The 19,635-nt window shown below is 39.1% G+C and overlaps 1 protein-coding gene across 1 annotated transcript in view; it reads left to right on the forward strand.

Annotated features, from left to right (window-relative positions):
- The window catches only part of SLC35B4 (solute carrier family 35 member B4), a 34,470-nt gene extending 16,606 nt beyond the window's left edge, over positions 1-17,864 (forward strand). Inside the window, exons 3-10 of the mRNA XM_055307390.1 lie at positions 1,267-1,369; positions 2,727-2,776; positions 5,047-5,128; positions 5,348-5,408; positions 7,157-7,266; positions 8,691-8,766; positions 11,503-11,578; positions 12,427-17,864. Of these exons, the coding sequence (XP_055163365.1) occupies positions 1,267-1,369; positions 2,727-2,776; positions 5,047-5,128; positions 5,348-5,408; positions 7,157-7,266; positions 8,691-8,766; positions 11,503-11,578; positions 12,427-12,673 (805 nt within the window). The 3' untranslated portion in view covers positions 12,674-17,864. The remainder of the gene's footprint in view (positions 1-1,266; positions 1,370-2,726; positions 2,777-5,046; positions 5,129-5,347; positions 5,409-7,156; positions 7,267-8,690; positions 8,767-11,502; positions 11,579-12,426) is intronic.
- Positions 17,865-19,635: the final 1,771 nt, after the last annotated feature.

Genomic DNA, 19,635 nt, shown 5'->3' on the forward strand with positions numbered 1-19,635 from the left:
ATTTGATAGTTATCTGGTATGAAGTCAGCCTAGGGTCTTTCTACTTCTGGAAATAATCTAGATATCTAATGAATTTAACTTAATTCATCATTTAACCTAACTCAGCAAAACTTTAAGGTTTTAGGTAACCAAAAAGAAATTGAGAAAACTATTAAGTAGACATAAATATTGTTGAAAGTTTATTTATGAACTTTTATTTATCTATTTAGCTTACTTGTCTTTAATAACTATGTTTAGATGACCTATAAAAACTAAATTAAACATTAGATGAAGTCAGCCATTATCCTAAGGTATTAATTTTTGTTGACAGATCTTAAAAAGGACAACATGAACTTATTTGAAGGCTAGTAAACTGAACTAGAATAACAGTTACATATTTAGTGTTGGTAACTCTAAAGACATGTCTGTTTTAATTAAGCCATCAACCTTAAACTAGCATTTATATTGAATATTTTTTCAAACCATGTGAACTTGAAAAGTGGGTTAGTTTCTTTCTTTTTGAGAATTGCAGAATGCTTAATCCTTACAAGTGCCTGCCTTCAAACCAACTAAATAGAGCTTTTACAAATTAATTTTAGCAGAACCCCCCAGAAGTAGAAAATACCACAGAGCTACACCACGTAAATATAGATAGACATGAACATACAGACAGAGAGAGCCTTTATAGCTTCAGGTTTTAAATTACTGCCAGGAAATAGGTTAGGTACAGGATTTATGGTAATAATGATAAAAGTTAAATATCTGTTATTTTTCTGGTAGATGGAATAATGCTATCAGTCTAGATGATTAAAGCTTTGTTTAGTATTTGTGAAGACACTTAAGATTTGAATTTCTTCTTGGCAAGTCAAGTTCTAAATGACCTCTCCCCCTTGTGTTTTTTCTTGATAAGAATTACCACTCTGAAATTTGTATTTTAAAGGGATAGACTAGAAAGGATTTCCTAGAGAAGACCAGTAGAATATTGAATATTTACATCTTAAAGCCACAGGGAAAGAACACAAGTTTCTCCTAGAAGGACTCTTACTCCCTTAAAGTCAGAATTTTTATACTTATAAGTCTTTTGAGATAGGGGAGTTTGTTAGTCTGGCTTTGGATGTATTTTTATGTGTGCTTGATATTGACTTCACATTATAGTAGTATTAGAATCTTCTAATCTGTAGGGACTAAAACAAAATACCTTTCTAACCAAAAATGACTATTCCTTCTAAACTTGATTTTCTTGAAATAGTAGACTTTGTGTGATATGCTGTGATCTCTGCATTTTAGGTACTATGCCGTGATGGTAACGATGTTCTTCACTGTCAGCGTGGTGAACAACTATGCCCTGAATCTCAACATTGCCATGCCCCTGCATATGATATTTAGATCTGTAAGTGCTGCTGGCTCACATGCATATGTTCCATCTAGGAAATGAAGCTAAGTGGGTAGATTGAATACTTGACAAAAGTAGAAAGAAAATAAAGTGTGAGTAAAGGTTGGCTTTCATCTGCGCAGTAATGAGGAAAGTGGACAGTTGACTTTTATCCCTCTGAGGTCTTATGGGTGATCAATAAAAGCTGAAATTTCCCTGGGAAACAGATTTTACATTTAATTTCCTTCATCTGATTGATTTTATAGTCAGGCTTGCTATGAATGTTATTTAACTTATTTCTCATTACTTTTGGTTTCTATCCTAAAATTACACTTACTTCTAGTACATAAAATAAACACTTCCCTTTTCTGATGCCTTTTTTTTTTTTTTTTTTAAAGCAAGAGACTTTTAAGATGAGGGGAAATTCTTTTAAGGTTTATTTATTTTAGAGAGGGTTGGGTGCCTGCACTCACGTGCTGCAAGGGGCAGAGGGAGAGACTCTCAAGGAGACTCCCCACTGAGCATAGAGCCTGATGTAGGGCTTAATCTCACCACCCTGAGATCATGACCTGAGCCAAAACCAAGAGTCGGATGCTTAACCAACTGAGTCACCCAGGTGCCCTAAATAAAGGGAAATTCTTGAAGGTAAGGTTTGTCCCAGAGCAGCAGAGGTTTCTTCTTCCTCTCACGTTTGGTGGCAGATCTGCAAATAGTTTGTGTATAAATAAATAAGAACAGAGCACTCTGTGAAGAGCAGGAAAAACTTCAAGGGGAATGTAGTTAGGATTGCAGAAGAATGCAAATTGGTGACCATTGGAATTACAACATTTCTGTGTAGTTTGAGATTTCTGTGAGACTAAAGGTGCTATCCCCAAAGGAACTTTTCAGAGCTAATTATAATTACAAAAATGACTTTCAAAGTACCAAGCACATAATAGACTTTCAATAAACTCTTGCTGATTGAGCGACACCTTTCCAGAGAAGAGAAAGATCCCTGCGTGCCTTCTTTTATTAATTAAAACCAGGGATGAGGAAAAGCTTAATGAAAAAAAGGCTTAGTAAAAGCTCTTGTAAATTTGATGGAAAATTAAAATTAAATCTACAGTATAATTTGTTTCTGCTAGCCTTAATTTCAGTTCTGACCAATATTTAGAGAATTGACCATTTTTATTCTCGTTATCTTCAGAAGGTTTATTTTACATAACATTTGTATGGTTTATGCTTTTTGCCATTATAAGAATAAGTGAAGCTTACTAATTATTCATCCTAACCTCCTTTCTGGCTCTTTTTCTTGCTTGTGCATGTTCCTATTTATCTTGAATTATTTTCTTTCTCTGGTGCACTAAACCTCTATTACTGTTGTCTCCTTTTACAGGGTTCTCTAATTGCCAACATGATCCTAGGAATTATCATTTTGAAGAAGAGGTAAACAGTACACTTTCAAATTTTATGTACAAGAAGGATATCCAGAGCCCTGTCCATTAGCTGGATTCCTTTTCTCGTAGAGGTGATAAGTTTGCTTGTGATCATCTAGCTTGTTTCTTAGTGTTCTCTGTGGCAGTGCTGTGTATCTTGAGGCAGTGGGCCAGGTAAGGAGCCCCACCTGTGGCTTTGGAGCAGCATTTTCTCTGTAGAACTAAATAGCTCTTGTCATCATGAATCTTTAATACTGTAGTAACCTATGAAGCCAGTTGATCTAGAACTTCACTCTCCCATATGGTCTCCACTAGCTACATGAGATTATTTACACTTAAATTTAAGTTATTTCAAATAATTAGTTTCTCACATTTTAAGTGCTTAGTAGTGACATGTGGCTAGTGGCGACCATGTTGGAGAACCCAGATACAGAACGTTTTCAGCTTCACGGAAGTTCTTGGACAGTGCTGTCCTAGAAGGAGTTTATCAGCACAATGTGATGAACTAATGATAATCATCCATATTAGGAAGAAAATTCCTAATGAAGACCCAAATGGCCAACGAGATGGAACAAGAAGTTTTCAGGACTGTTCCATGTGGCCGTCACCAGTGGAGGTCTCTAGGATATGGTTGGGAAATACCAGAAGTATCTGGGATACTTTCTCAAAGTATGGATCTTCCACCTTCTTTCTGAGCCTTACCCCTTACTCCCAGGGAGGAGAGGTACTGGGGAGAGTCAGCACATTGTCTGGAACACTTCACAGGGAAAGTTCACCCTCAATGTTAAGATCACAACTGCACAAGCTCACGCCAGCTTTTCTGTGTATTCAGTATCTAGCCCCAGTATTGGAACTCTAGACCAACTTAAAAAGTGCTGTCAATTAAGAGTGTGGGAACCTAGAGTTTTTAAGTAATAAGAGCTGTGTCATAAGAAGGACAGTTGTCCCTCCTGCTTAGGCTCATGAACCCATTATCTTCTGAGGCTTATGCATTCACCAAATGAGTACAACTGCATTCGGGTTTGTCACGTTGAAGTGACTGCTACATTTCTTGGTGGTATAGAATTCATGTTGGGACAGACCTGCTGTCCTTCCAACCTTAATTTTGTGCATAATAGGGATACAAAGGATCATATTATGAAAGGAATGTATTCTCCTGATAGTGCTCTGAAATGTCAGGGGCCTTTGTTAAACATCCATTTCCCTGAAGAACTTGTTTTGGGTCTGACCCCTTGAGTCTACCCACGTAAGCCTGTGTGACTCTCCTTAGTGCGTATCACCCAGAGAGCAGGGATTTCCCTAAGGTAACTATGTAATATGAATTAGTAAGTTGCTGTCTCCTTTTGCGTATCTTGAGTAGAGCCCCTTTGGTCCATAGTGGGTTCCTCATTCCAGGATTTGAAGACCAACTTTTTACTTACCTTAGCCTGCCCTTCGTTAATTCTTAGGCCTGAATCATTTCCTGCCTTGCCCCTCTCTCCTCTGGTGTCCTGCTCTTGGCCCCAGATCTGCCGCTAGCCAGTTCTGTTGGCCCCTTATGAGGTGATGTGACCAGAACTGTACAAAGTACTTGACAGGAAATCTCGGGAGGTTCATCCTATCCATTTAATTCCTTTTCATTCTTGCCCGAGGCCTTTCACTTTTATCAGTAAGGGCACAGGAGGGATGTTAATGCGGTTGTTTTAGTTCATATGAAACACCACTGTTCTTACCGCCAGCAGTCCTTTTAGTGTAATATTTCTCCCTTTATCCAACTTATGTGCCAGCATTTAAAAACAACATCGATGTCATTCAGAGATGTTACAAAAAAAAAAAATCCTCTCTTGAAAATGGACAGTTGAATGATTTCTTGAGCATTGAATCCTGCTCCGAGCATTGAATCCTGCTCCTTGTTCCTGATGCTCCATTCTTCCTCTTGCGTGGCGTGTCTCTGACGCTCAGGTTTGGGGCCTTAAAGAGGAAGAGCAACAGGTGCCAGTGAAGACCTGTCTGGCTTTCACTGGAACTCTTGAGCAGAATGGAATGTCATGTCTACTCTATGTCTTTTTTTGTTATTTTCTGGTGAAACAATCTGTCGGTCCACAGACTATTTAGGCAACACTGAGAAGGGGTGTTCAGTCCTCAGTCAGCATCCTGATTCTTTCACACACACATGTGCTTGATTCCATTGGCTATATTGTGGGGATTTGTACTCTTACCCAACATCTAACTGTGAATGTCATGTGGAAATTCGTATCTGTGCATTTGTTTTCCTAAGGTGGTCTGTTCTTGTTTTTGCAGATACAGCATATTCAAATATACCTCTATTGCCCTGGTGTCTGTGGGGATATTTATTTGCACTTTCATGTCAGCCAAGCAGGTGGTAAGAATCACTTCACAAATCCTTTATGTTCACTGCTTGCCGTGGGGGCCCCAGTACTTTTTATTGATGCAATACATGCACATGCTTATGCAATAGAAGGATTCGGGTCTCTGCAAGAGAAAAGTGGAGGTCAGTGGGTAACACAGAGGGTTCCTTTGTACCCAAGCACCTTGTGTGAAGTTTTGGCCTCAGTACCTGGTGTTTTTTCTTATTTCCTAGACTTCCGAGTCCAGCTCAAGTGAGAATGATGGATTCCAGGCATTTCTAAGGTGGCTACTAGGCAAGTACAGTAATTACACTAAAGCTAATAGCTTCTGCAGTCCTGTTTGCTGAGTTTTCTCCTGAGGGACAAGTTTCTTGGCAAGAAGCGTTGGCTCAACAGATTATGCCACCGAAGAGAGAGGCACCTGGGATCATCTAGCTTTGAACTTTGGTGTTGAACATGAAAAGAAGACAATGTCCATGTTTGGGGTAGTGTGTATGACAACACGGGGCCACGGTTTCCTTGGCTGCCATTGGTCTAGAAGGAAACGTACATGTCCGCTTGCCCGTCACTCTCCCTGGGAACGAGAGTTTCGAGTGTCATCCATTTCTTCATGATCTGTCTGCTGAGGTGCAGCAGTAAATTTCCAGGGGACTCATTTCTAAGTCTTAGATTCATTTTCTTTATAAGCTAGCTGTTCCATAATGAGTGTTCCCAAACCCGCCTAATCATCAGGATCTCCTAGGGAATTTTTAAAAATAAGAGTATCTCTTTGTGGAATTAATTAGACAACTCCTATAGAGCTTTGACCTCATGTTGTAGGATATCCATATCCTACAACATGAGGTCAAAGCTCAAAGCTCTATAGGAGTGGAACTCTTTCCAAGTGTAGTTGGTGGCAGCAGTACCAGATTAAGATGAAGCGGATGAGAAATAGTACAAAAACTCCATTCTCCCTGTTGCTTGGCTTGGAAACTATCCCTTTAGGTTACTCTTCTTCTTTTTCTTCTTTTTTTTTAAGATTGTATTTATTTATTCATATTGGGGGGTGTGGTGCGCAGAAGGAGAAGGAGAGGGAGAAGCAGGCTCCCCACAGAGCAGGGCGCTAAACACAGGGCTTGATCCCAGGACCCAGGATCACGACCTGAGCCGAAGGCAGAAGCTTACCTGACTATGCCACCCAGGCGCTCCTAGGTTGCTCTTCTTAACATAGATATGTATGAGCTGTTAGAAAACACTCTATCCAATAAGAAAAATTTGCAGAGGATATGAACATACAACTCACAGGGAAAAATTAATGTCTGATCATTGTACGTTCAAACTCAGTAGTCTTAGAATCTGAGAAATGCAAATTGAAACTAAAATGCAGTACCTTTTTATTTTCGGTCCGTTTTTTAAGGCAAGAGTAAATGATTATTTTCATTGCTGAGGGTGCAGGAAGACAACCATTTTTGTATGAATTGTTTATGGTAGAAATTGACACAGCCTTTCTGGAAAAATTTATGTTTTGGGTTTTAAAAATGTCTGTACCTTTTGACTCGGTAATTCATTTAGCAAAGTTTATCCTAAGGAAATCATCAACATTTTGTTTAAAGATTTATGTCCAAGGATGTACATTGATTTTAATGGCGAAATAATTGGAAGTAATCTAATTCTCATGTTGTAAGACATTTAATATGGTCCCTCCACGTGATAGAGTCATGGAGCCATTAATTCATACCTTTGAAAAAATTTTAATGAATGACTTGAAGGAAAATCCAAGAAAAAGATTGTGAAGAAAGCAAGAGATACAACTGTGTATTCATTATGATCCTATTTTAGCGTAAAAAATACATACATACATGTATATATATATATAGAGAGAGAGCAAACTATTATGGACTGGGTAGTTAGTATACTGTGGTTGAACTTCATTTCTTTTAAAAATGTTGTGTATGTTCTACAACTATCTTGTAATATATGTAGAACAGTCAGTGTTCTTTAGGAAAACATCTGGAAGTGAGCAAATCTAGTATCTTGTAGCCTAATTTCTGTTTTTTTTTTAGGGATTGGGGCACTGACTTTTGCACTTCTGATGTCAGCAAGGATGGGTATTTTCCAAGAGACCCTATACAAACAATTTGGGAAGCACTCCAAGGAGGCTTTGTTTTATAACGTAAGCAATTTCTTAAACCTGGGGAAGATAGAAAGTACCGAGTTGTAGTGTGTTATTTCAAATGAAATATGCATTTTTCTGATGTAGTTAAAGGACCAAGTATTTTTAATAGGCTACTACTTGTATTCTGAGCCACGATTCTCTACGTGAGATGATCATGATCAGTCAGCATGAAGCTAGCATGTCTGCTAACCAGGAACAATCCCTGGGAATGAGGACCTTTACCCCCAGTGTTCCTGTAGGTAAAGTCAAGTTAAAACTACCATGGGAACTTAGAATAAGAAAATAAGTTCCAAAAACAACATGCTGAGGGGGATGCTGGCAGGCTGGCAGGCAGGCAGGGAGAGGGGAAGGAGGGTGAGAGAAGTCTCTCCGGGGAGCGCTGTATATGATGGAGAGTTTCATTAGCTAATGCTGTGCACTTCCACCTCTTTTTTGGAAGCTGCTGAGCTGGAGCCACCTCCTCTAACTCCTCCTCCTCCAACCTCTCTCCTATGGGGAGAACGTCCAACCTAGGAGCACTAAAGTTGCAGAAAATCAGTTTGAGATATTTAATTGGAGCTGGAGTATGTGGCTGGGCATTAAAAAAAATAAGGAACAGTCTATGTGGTTCACATCTTTCTTTTAGGACAGTACCTGGCACAAAATGGCTGCCCCATACTGTTAGCTATGATTCCAAACAGTGGTGGTGCCAGGTTGTTGTCACGCCCGTTTACCTGTGCTTCTGTGTTGTTTCCCCTTCATCCTCTTTTGATTCTTATCTTCATTTTCCCTGACCTCATATTGTCCTCAAATCTCATTTTTCCACAAGTTACCTGAATGCCCTGAGATCTGCCTTTGCTTTCTTCATAAATTGTATTTATTTTAAAATTTTTTCCAAGAATAGAAGTGTTTCTACTTTTTTTAAAATTTAAATTCAGTTAGCCAACATATAGTACATTGTTAGTTTCAGATGTAGATTTCAATAATTCATCAGTTGCCTATAATTTTTAAGTCCTTATATTTGCTATTTTCAAAAGGAGCAAAACGTAGGAAATCCTGTGGGCCAAATGACTAAGTTTAAATTTCCCTCTTGTCGGAAGGATGCTGGTTCCTTTTATTTGTTTAGTGTGTGATGATCATCTGACTCCACTTCTGAAGGGCAAAAACTGTGGCATGTGGCCGATGGCACACTGAAAAAGCCATGTGGTCCAGAGCACCGTATACATTTAACCTAATGAGTCTAAATTGCTTTTCTTGATACTGCTTGTCAAACAACTTATGAAACTGTAAGTCATTGTAAAGCCACTCTACATATTCTGTGAAGTAAGTGTCTGTATTTAAATTTACATGGAGCTTTGCACAGTGGCAGTATCGTAGCCAATGAGGTTTATCCGAGCCGCAATTATTGCTAATTAAATTTACAGGAATCTTTTTTCTCGTAGCATGCCCTTCCACTTCCTGGCTTCATCTTCCTGGCTTCTGATATTTATGACCATGCAGTTCTATTCAATAAGTCAGGTGAGTGTGGGGTCATCCAGTAGAATTACCTGACAGATTCTGAGGCCAACTCTCAGCATTGCTATTGACTTGACCACCACTTTTTTCATGATCTTACCCAAATCCCTGCCCTGTTGGAAGCCATCCTCAATCCACCTCCCAGAAAGATAGTGCTGTTAGTCAGCAGTTGCAGCCACGAAAGCTCTATACAGGTGCTTTCTCAGTTATTTGCAAGTGATGTCAAAGTATCTTCAGATTTTGTCTTCTGCTTTGGAATTTGTTTTTGCATTTGCATGTGGAATGTTTGATGTTTTGAGAATGCAAAAAAAAAAAAAAATAGCAGTAACACTCTGCAGAGATGGGACCGTGAGAAACTGGGCAGCAGTCCAGCTCTTTCTGCTGCCGCTATACCTCTTGTGCTGGTGAAGACAGACCTGCTCGCACACCCAAGTCCTAGCTCCCTTGGAGCAAAGGGAAACAAAAACACGAGGGGGCTTTTTTCCGAGGTACAGGATAAGTAGGCAGCAGGAATAAGCAAAATTTGCTTAGATGTCTACAGGGTAAGTTAGCTCTTGTTATAAAGTGGCTTTTTAATAAACTAGCTATAAATTGCCAATTAACTGGAAAGGAATTACTTATGTGATTATCTACTAAAAGACATACAGTTTATATAGACAGAGGAACACACAGGAACAAATAAACATTTGTAAAAATAAGGCTTTCCATTGCTCATGCCTAAAATGGTAAGTATATTTTGTAGAATGGCAGTGTGTGCGCTATAAACAGGTTTGCCATCTGAACCTGCGTTGTGAAGTTGTGAATGCTTTCTATTTGAGTTTGCAGTGTTGCCTGTCCCATTCGCCCACAAAAAAAGTGTATCAGAAAATTTCTGTCTCTGAATTAATCATTTCTGACTTGTTTTTTAAAGATAAAATTGACACATAGCCATTTTTGACACAATGATTTTTTTAAGGTCTCTTGTGAGTCTCCACATAGTGTCAGGCTACTGAAATAAACATTATCAGATCCCTTGGGATTGATTTTGATATAGTTACTAGAATGCTGCTTCTGAAAGTCACAGGTATGGGTCTTTATATAAAATATTTTTTAGATTCTTTCAATTTCGGGACACTGGGGTGGCTCAGCAGTTTAGCGCCTGCCTTCGGCCCAGGACATGATCCCAGAGTTCCGGGATCGAGTCCCACATCGGGCTCCTGGCCTGGGGCCTGCTTCTCCCTCTGCCTGTGTCTCTGCCTCTCTCTCTCTCTCTCTCTGTCTCTCTCTCTCTCTCTCTGTCTCTGTCTCTCATGAATGAATAAATAAAATCATTAAAAAAAAAAATCTTTCAACTTCTTCAAAATCATCCCTTAGTTAAGAATATGCTTTTTCTTCTCTTCCTTGCCTTGAGGTTATCTCAGATGAACGTATTATCCTTGAATTTGTTAAGAGAATTGAATATCCCTCTAAATATTCTGAGTCCTACAGCTTGGCTCTTCCCCAGCCAATTAATTCAGTGGATCTCTGAAGTTACTAAACAGTAATAATACTTGTTAACTTTCTTTTCATTTCAGTATGTCCTATGTGTTTTAAAGATAACAGAAAACCAGATTATGGGAATTTCCCACAAATCCAGACAAACAGTTATATTACATTTATGTATATGGCTTTTTCTTTTTTTGCCAGAGAAAGTAGCTATACTGTATAGTTCAACCTCCCAAACAACCTGGGAATTTTTTAAAAACTGATCCTTTAAGGATCAGTATGTCCTTACTCTTTGATCTTGAATATTTTATTTCCTCCCAAATATTTACTGTGTAAGCATCATTATATAAAACATAAGAATATATTTAAAGGAAGAAAAGTTAGAGTTCCATTGCCTTAGATGGCTGCTAATTTCATTTTACAGTTTCTTCCCAGACTGTTTTGTATATTCCAACATAGTTGTCATCTTCGTGCAGATAAGATTTTATACTTGATTTTTCACTTTCCTTCTTTTTTATGTGACTGCATATAATCTTGATGATTCTTTTTTATTCAAATGTGTCATGCCTCACTTAGTGAAAGTCCCTTTGCTTACAGAGTCATTGCTCTAAGATTAGCCATTGAGATTGATTCAGTTTTTCCTCATTATAAATAGTACTCCAATCAATGGAGGACTTTCTTTTGCTTCTGAATGAGGATTAATTCCTAAGAATGGCTATAAATACTTTTATTGCCCCTTAATATAAGCATTATGAAAGTGATTTAAGAAAAAACACACACCAATTGATACTACGACCAACTGAGTGGTTACCAATTTCACTAGCACCTTTCTAGATTAGGATTTTATAAATTTTTAATTGCTGTTTTAATAGCTGTAAAATGGTAGCGTCTTGTTTAATTTTGCATTCTTTGATTTACTAGTAGGACTGCATGTATTTCCAAATGGCATTTAGTTACTGGTTGTCTTTACTCTTGTGTTGATTGTGTGTTAAGACCATGTCATGCTTAACTTCTCTGTGCCTCACAGTGTTTCTTTGTAAAATGAGGTCCTATTCAGGTATATGGTAGAAAGTTTATTTTACAGTGTAAAGAAATCATAATTTAAGAAACCAATGTAATAACTCTTGAGACCGATGTAGCCTGGAATCAAGACAAGTTTTACTGTGCTGTACAGTCCAGATGTTTGCAAAGGAAGTAATGCTGCGATCTCTATTCTGTTCAGTCTCCATTAAGCTGTCAAAAATATATGATGATCTCTCCTCTTAATCTTTGCAGAATTGTATCAAGTCCCAGTCATTGGTGTGACAGTGCCCATCATGTGGTTCTACCTACTGATGAATGTCATCACTCAGTATCCTTTGCAGTCCTCTGCCATATGGTCTGCTCTGTGTTACTTTGACATAGGAATGTTTATTCTTCTAATGGTGCCATGATAGGAGTTTCATTTCTGCCTTGTTCTCTTCTGGACTACCGGAGACAGAGGTGCCCATCCAGTTAGTGCCTTCGTGGAGGGCCAAATGTTAGTGGTGCAGTAGGCCAGGAAGTCACTGGCCACCATAAGGAACTTGCTCTGGGTGGAGGGGTAGAAATCACTGGATAATTAAGTATTAATAGATGACATGAATGCTCTGTGATTTCAGCTGGGGTTTTTCAGTAGCCCAGGATACGTCATAAGGCACCACAAAATTCTGCAAGAAATTTCAAACTAATTAAAACCTAATTTTTTTAATGAAGGTTCTTTTGAACAGCCTTGAGTACGTTATAAAAGTCATTAAGGCTTTGAAACAATGAAACAGGTTGAGATTGGTCTCATTCCTCTGACATCACCTAATAGATTTGCCCACAGAGCTCCTTTTTGGATGAGTAGGTGAGGCCCGGGTCCTATAAGGTGGGTTTGCTGACCTGTATTGAAAGTGTTTCCCACCGTCCTTCACTATCGGGGAGGGGACCCTCACTGTACACGGTGTGAAGAATTCAGAACAAGAATGGTGGGAGGTCTGCAGGCAGTTTCAAGTTAGGATCCACACACGAATGGTAGGACGTTCACCTGCTGGATGTTCTGCTAAGGAAGAACCTCAGAGTAGCCATAACGCACCCCCATGTTTTCTGGTTCTTATAATATGAACATTTAAACCAAGAGCGATGCCAGAATGTTCTCTCGATAGTCTACAGAAAACCACCTTAACCCCACTACCCCAGGTATGTGTGCATCCGGGGCGTCTTCATTCTCACCACAGAATGCGCCTCCCTTACTGTCACCCTTGTTGTGACTCTCCGCAAGTTTGTCAGCCTCATCTTTTCCATCTTGTACTTCCAGAACCCTTTCACTGTGTGGCACTGGCTGGGTACCTTGTTTGTCTTCATTGGGACCCTCATGTACACAGAAGTGTGGAACAACCTAGGGACCACCAAAAGCCAGCTGCAGAAGGAGGACAAGAAAAACTGAGGTCTGCCTGGAGCAGAGAGACCAGTATGCTAATGTGCCAGGGCTGGTGAAGGTCTGGCCGCCATTTCACTTTTGTTAATGCTGAAGTATTGAACCAGCCATGTTCCAGAGAATCCTCAGAAGGAGGGACTTCTCAGATTTTTTTAAGGCTGCACAGGCCAACGTTTGCAGACTCCAAATGGAAACCCCTCAACCACGAAATAGAAACAAGAATAGTTCTCTACTGTTGAACAGCCAGTCTGTTACTTGTTTTGTTTACCAAAATATTTAGTACCGTTACTTGTTTATTGAATTCTCAGTCCCCACAGCTACTAGTTTTCTATCCGTGGTCTCAGACAGGTTTCTCTCTTGTTGACATTCTGACGATTCTCTGCCATACGGTCATTCTCATCCCGTGCCCACCACCCTTTTTCTTGTCACTCTTCCCCTCCCCTACCACCTCTGCAGCACTGGAGCCAGTCAGATGCTCCAGGCATCATCACCAGGAAGCAACTATGAGGGGCCCTGTGACATTGGGACTGGAAAGGAAGCGGCTGTCTGTGTGAGCTGAGCCCTGGTGACACTGGAGCAAGACTGGTGGTCGTCCTTTCCCACATCTTGCTTCCCTCCCCGCACCCCATGTGCAAGTCTTTTTGCTTACTGTGCTTAGACCATCAGCATATCTGTATGGCACAGAGTTAATAAGAAAGAAAGGCTGTGTATGAATCAGGCAGGACGTTTTTCCCCCTCAGTCTTCTATACAAAGCCCTTTAGCCCACAGTTGAAATGGTAATTCCAGGATGGCTGGGAGCAGCTGGCCCTCGTCGGCACCCAGGGCACCACAGCTCCCCTCTGGGCCCAGCCAGGCCCTCACGGGGCTGGTTCCAAGTGGGTGCATTCAGTGTTTGAAAGGCTTCTTAACCAGAGAGATTGAGTGCTGCCTGTCAGTATGAGAGCTTCGTGGCCAGTCAGGCTAAGGAGTAGAGACTCTCATATACGGTGGATGTGGGTGTGGTGTATCAATCAGGTCCAGTCACAACTAAAATGAAAAGTTGTGTGTTTTCGTTTTGTTGTTTTTTTTTTTTTTTTTTTTCCTATAAGGTATCTTAGTGTTCTTGATGGGTATTTACAGGTGGTTGGGAAGTCATTTGTTTTACTCTGTGAGGAAGCGTGATGCCCCTTTAGGCTGATCATTTCAGAGGTGTGGTTTTCTTCCTGGGATAATTTTGAGAAAGAGGAACAGTGTCAATATGGTGTATGTAGGTACGTGTGTTTGTGTGTGTGCACGCACGTTTATGCGTTTGTGTAGTTTCTGCGATAATATTAGAGGAGGAAATAGCATGAGAGTCTATTCTTTTATTTCCTCATTCTTCACTCAGCCCCGAACCTTCATTAAACTTGCACAAGTCCGTGCTCTTCTCTCTTTTTCACATGCGAAAAAAGCCTTCCTTCCCCCCGCCCCTTTGGATATAGATTGTATTCTTAAATTGTGATGCGGCTCTCGAGATCTCCTTGGCTCACTCTGTGGTATGGCCTGTTTTCCTCTTCTGCCTGCAGCTGTTCCCTGATGGGGTCTGAGATAAGTGTCCAAGAACCATTGGGTCACTCAGGGAAAGAACTTAAGCTGCCTCATTGTTTGTTCCATAAAATGTAGATACTGTTTCTCCATCTAAGTCACAGGGTTTTCAGACAGTGTTGTTCTGGACATGGACAAATTTCTAGTGCTGATAATTGGTCTGTCCTAAAAAATGCCAAATTTGGTATGAACCCATTCATGGAATCAAAAGGTATTTTCTTTGGAATATGTAGAGTTCCTCTGACTGATGGTGCTATAATAAGCATGAATTAAATATCCTCTTAAAAACAAAATAAAACTACTTTGTAAAAATCACTTGATAGAAGAACCCGTCCCTAGGGACTATTAGATTTCTGTGTATCTGGAGTCTTCGCAGGCTGGAGCCTTACATAACTTAGTGTCCTCCTTTTTATGTTGATGAACATTTTTAGTAACTGAGATGTGTTAATGTACACAGGCATTTAACTGTGTCTATTAGGTTTTAGATTCTGGATTTAGAAAGTACCTATTCCTCTCAGGCTGAATACTGCTGCTGGTTTTATTAATAAGAGATTACATATGGACAGATTATGGCATTTACACTAAGAAATATAAGAACAGAATGTCTGAAATGCCTTATGAGTTGATTTTCTCTCTAGTGGCCAGATGTAAGAAAATATGTCTAATGGACACTAATACTTTCATTAGCAACTTCTTTTTTTGACAGTTTTTTCCATAGGATAACTGATTTTTCAATCAAGGTTGAGATTAATTTCAACTTGTATTAAAGAGGCAAATAAACCATTTTGAAGAGGACCAGACCCATGCAGCTGGAGGAGAAATGTCTATTAAAATGCTTCTCCTCTTTCTCTGGGTCGACTATGTAATAACTTTGTACCCCAGAGATAGTTTGCAAAAGGGATTGATGTTTAAGACATCCAAAACTCTGCCCTTAGACTGAAGATCATAGCAGATGACACTAGCCAGAAACTGTCCTGTGTGTGTGTACATGTGTACACATATCTGTGCACCCACTTAACAGCTTGACCAGCACCATAAAGTAACAGGAGAAGATGGTGGATATTTGAATTATATTAATGTAATACCTAGTTAGCTTTTACCACAATTCTGTCCTCACATTATGTTCTCTTTTGTTTTTGTATTGCTTTATCTTTTATCCCTTTTATTTTCCTTTTCATCTAAACCAATCAGTAACGTACTTGGTAAGTGTCTGTCGAGCTTTAGACACAATCTAGTTTTTCCCCCCTTCTTCCTTTCCAGTTACCCAACCGTATTCTTCTGAGAAGATTACCTGACATTTTTAAAGGATTCTAATAACTTGGGGTCATTTCGCAAGCAGCTTTCCTCTTTCCTGCCCTATTTTGTTTTCCTCCTGAGCCCCACCTCCATTGTCCTCACTGCAGTCTCTGTTCATCTGTGCACTTCTCCACTGAAAACTTGCATAGTTCTCTGTGCCTGTCATCTTGCATCTGTTTATGCCTCTATTCTCTGGGGCCTCTCGGCTGTTTTTGTGGATTTTTACAAGGTATTTTGTTAGACATTGTTACAGGCACTGATACTTGGAGTGCGAGAAGATGTGGCCCATATGTGAATATATGTATAGATAAGTATAAACATGAGGGTTAATGTAAAAATGTTTATTTTGTTACCTGAAACTGGAACTGAGAATCTTAACCACCATGCCCTTCTATATTTGGAAAATAATGTTCTTGTTTGCTCTTTTCACCCCATGTTGAGCTCACTTTGTTCAACAGTGCCAAATGCCTATGGAGAAGGGAGGTGGAAAACCTCAGGAATTATTCAGAGCCAGTGAATTAGCTGTGGGCTGGGAGATGTGCTCATGGGTGGACCACTTGGCATGTTAGAGTGAAGGAGAGGAAGAAATTTTCCTCTGTTCAAGATTCTTCCAGTTGGACTACAAATTAAAATTTACATGAGACAGATTAACAGGAGAAAAAAAAAATATCGAAGTTTGAGTTTGCGCACCCAAAACCTAAACAAAGGACTAGAGCAGGCATTTTTAAAATCTACATTTTAGACAATAAATCTGTTAGGAATTGACAGGATAAAGAAGATGGATGTTTGGGAGTTTTAGTAAGGAATTCAGGCTGTAGTAATAGATTAGTAAAAATATAGCCAGATTTGTTTCTGTAGCTTTCTTGGCTTTAAATAAAGACATCTTTTTAGTTCTTAGTGCAGGGGGAGCATACCTTTCAAATGGGAGTTTTGTTTTCTGTTCTTAGAAGGACAGAGGATACTCATATCCTTGTATCTGCTGCTTCCCACATAGCTTCAATTCAAAATACCGAGTATGCCACTGTGGTACATTATGGGTAGTCTGCTCTTGGCTCCTGCAGTTCCCTCCTCTGCAAGAAGTTTCACACATTAAAAGTTGATAGATTTTTCCATTTCAATGAACCTGCTGGGTTCTGACAATAGCTATGTCAGTTTCGTTAAACTCATTATAGGAGGTGGCTATGTGTTCTCAAAGTTATTAGTCCATTGATTCAAATCAGGTAATGAGTAAGAGAGAGGCGTTTCTGATGGTAGCCAGCCAAGTGGATTTCTGGATAGCAGGCAGTGGCAATCTGATGTATTTTCTTGGTTTGTAATTTTGAGTTTTTGTGGTGAACTTTTTGAGTAGCCCATAGAGCAAAAGGCATGGAGATTGTCTACATATGAGCTGTTCTGATTTCTCCGAAGTTGTTTATGTGTAGTTTGCAGGGCTTCAAGAAAAAGGACAGCTTTTTTAATCAAGTTATTCCAAGTAAAAAAAGATTGGGGGGGGGGGGTGTTCTTTGAGGAAGTTGTAGCCAGACACTGGAGAAAACAAGAAATCAAGATCTTGTCCAGTTCATAATGAAATGTATGAGAATATAGTATTCACAAAGGGTATGTTACTGAAATAGTTTTTCTCCTTATAATCACACTAACTTTTACCAAAGATAGCCCAATTAAGACTAATCGGTTTGCAAAATAAGTCTAGTGTTTAAAAATTTGACCTGATTATTTACATGAGTGCAGTAAGAATAGTAAGTGATCCTATAGGCCCTTTTTAAAGGACTTTCTAGACTGAACTTTTAACAGCCTCTCAAGGTGAGAAGCCAAACAAAAAATACTTGCTCAGACTTCCCCTGTAACAGCTGTAGGTTTGGTTAATTCTTTCTCAAGCCCCAAAAGTGTCCCGAAGTTCTTGGACCTGCCAGGAAATGATCCTCCCTCTTCACCTGGTAAATCTGCTGGGAACCCTGTAAGCAAGGTATCAGGCTGTTTTTCCAGGGGGCACAGGGGGCTTTATTGGCTCTGTATAGTCAACCTTATTTCCTTAAGCTGTCTGGTGGTATCTGAGTTTGTGCCGGTCTCCCTCAAATATGACATTCTAGTCAAAGCCTTGGTAATATAATCAGTGTTTCCAGTTGTGTCCTATTACTCTTATTGAACTTATGCAAATGAGTATATTATGAAAATATAAGAATATTGAAGGGATTAGGTAGAGAAGATAAATGTTTTGTTCACAAAGATATGTTTTATCAAATTGCTGTAAGTTATAGTTATCTTAAGAAAAAATTTCTTTAAAGCTGGAAAAAAATCAGTGTTTAACAAAAAGTCATAAAAATTACAATCATCCTCAATTCATTCAGTTCCATGTTATTCTTACTTTGCTTAAATCTAATTCTTTCATTAGTTCTGGAAATTCTTACTGAGTTCAGTTGCGTGATCTTAATTATTATCAGAGACACGTGTACTCAGATTTCTTTCCACGAATCTCAATGCAGACAAAACATTTGCAGGAGGATTTGTAAAAGCATCTAACTGTCTGGAAACAACAAAAGACAAAAGTGGGCATGGTTAAAAATCTGATTAGAGTTCATGACCATGCACTTGACAAGGAAATTTGGTTATTTCTGTGACACAGCACTTTAAGATAACATACTAGGACATACCTGATTTCTAAGAGTTTCATAGAGTTCTTAATACCACTTCTACATAAATATAATCTGAGAGGGTTTCAGTATCAGTTGACAGAGCTTCCCATGTAACTTAAGCCTAACTAGCGTAATCTTTTTATAAGGAGACCAAATATTTTGAAAATTTCTATTAGATTGTGATGAAAGGACTTTTTAGAATTTGATTTTGGAAAGTTTGTCAATAAATATCAAAAGGCTTGAACATTTTATTAAATAGGATTCCTAATCATTATGAAATATTTAACCAAAGTGATAATAAGATATTAAAGGCAAATACCAAAGGTTACATAATTGTGAGCACAACTTGGCTCTTTTAATATTGAAGACTCAGTTTTCCTGAATGATCAAAGATCTGATGAAGACATAGAATCTTAGATTATTGGTTTGCTTTTCATAAGTTATAAACAAAATTATGTAATATTAAAACTTAAATTCTGATCTTAGGCATTACTGACCATATATTAAATTTTTTTCTATAAACCTACAACTTTCTTTTTTACATTCATTCAGGTCTTGTTCTAAGTTTTCCCTCAAAATGTCTTTCTAGTCTTCATACCTTTCTTTTATTGAAAACATTTTCTTATGTACAGAGTTGTTTCCTTTATTTGGGGGTAGCTTTAACCCATTTGATTTGAATTCTTAACACTTAAAAACTTCACTTACAGGATAGTTAAGTTTTAACTTTAGCATTGGTTTATCTTAACACTGGGTGGCTCAGTGGCTGAGTATCTGCCTTTGGCTCAGATCGTGATCCCAGAGTCCTGGGTTCAAGTCCCACATCAGGCTCCTGCAAGGAACCTGCTTCTCCCTCTGCCCATGTCTCTGCCTCTCTCTCTCTGTGGGTCTTTCATGAATGAATAAATAAAATCTTAAAAAAAAAAAAAACTTCACTTACTATATAGCTTTCACTAGAAATTGAAGTTTGTGAAGTAGAATCTTGATCTTACTTCTCTCTGGACACAGTGAATCTATAGCTATATAGATATATATACTATATCTATAGTTCCTCCTTAAGAACTGAGGGCTGACTGGACAACTTCTGCACAACAGAGAATGGAGGGACCACGTACAGAATGGTGAGAGAGAGATGGTGACGACTGGGAACCCCGACACTATAAACTGCAATGGGGAGGGATAGAATTGGACTGTGAGCCGATTTATCTACCCTGGGATGCAGATAATATCTAGTTGCTGTTTTAAGCCATGGCTTTTTAAAGAAATAGCTCTCTACCAAGCGGTAGGGGTCCTGCTAGAACATTCTCTGGGGTCAGAGAGGCTGCAACATGCCACTGTTTACACTCTTCCTCCACCTTGATGGTAATGCAGATACAGATATGATCCTGGCTGGCCTGCTGTATCAGCAAGGTGACACAGGGGCAAACCATCCTGGGATGCTCCAGATGACTTGCCTGGGCACCCCCTACACATATTGCTGTGGG

This window comes from Nyctereutes procyonoides, unplaced genomic scaffold (genome assembly GCF_905146905.1).
Source record: "Nyctereutes procyonoides isolate TBG_1078 unplaced genomic scaffold, NYPRO_anot_genome, whole genome shotgun sequence".
NCBI classification, from domain to species: domain Eukaryota; kingdom Metazoa; phylum Chordata; class Mammalia; order Carnivora; family Canidae; genus Nyctereutes; species Nyctereutes procyonoides.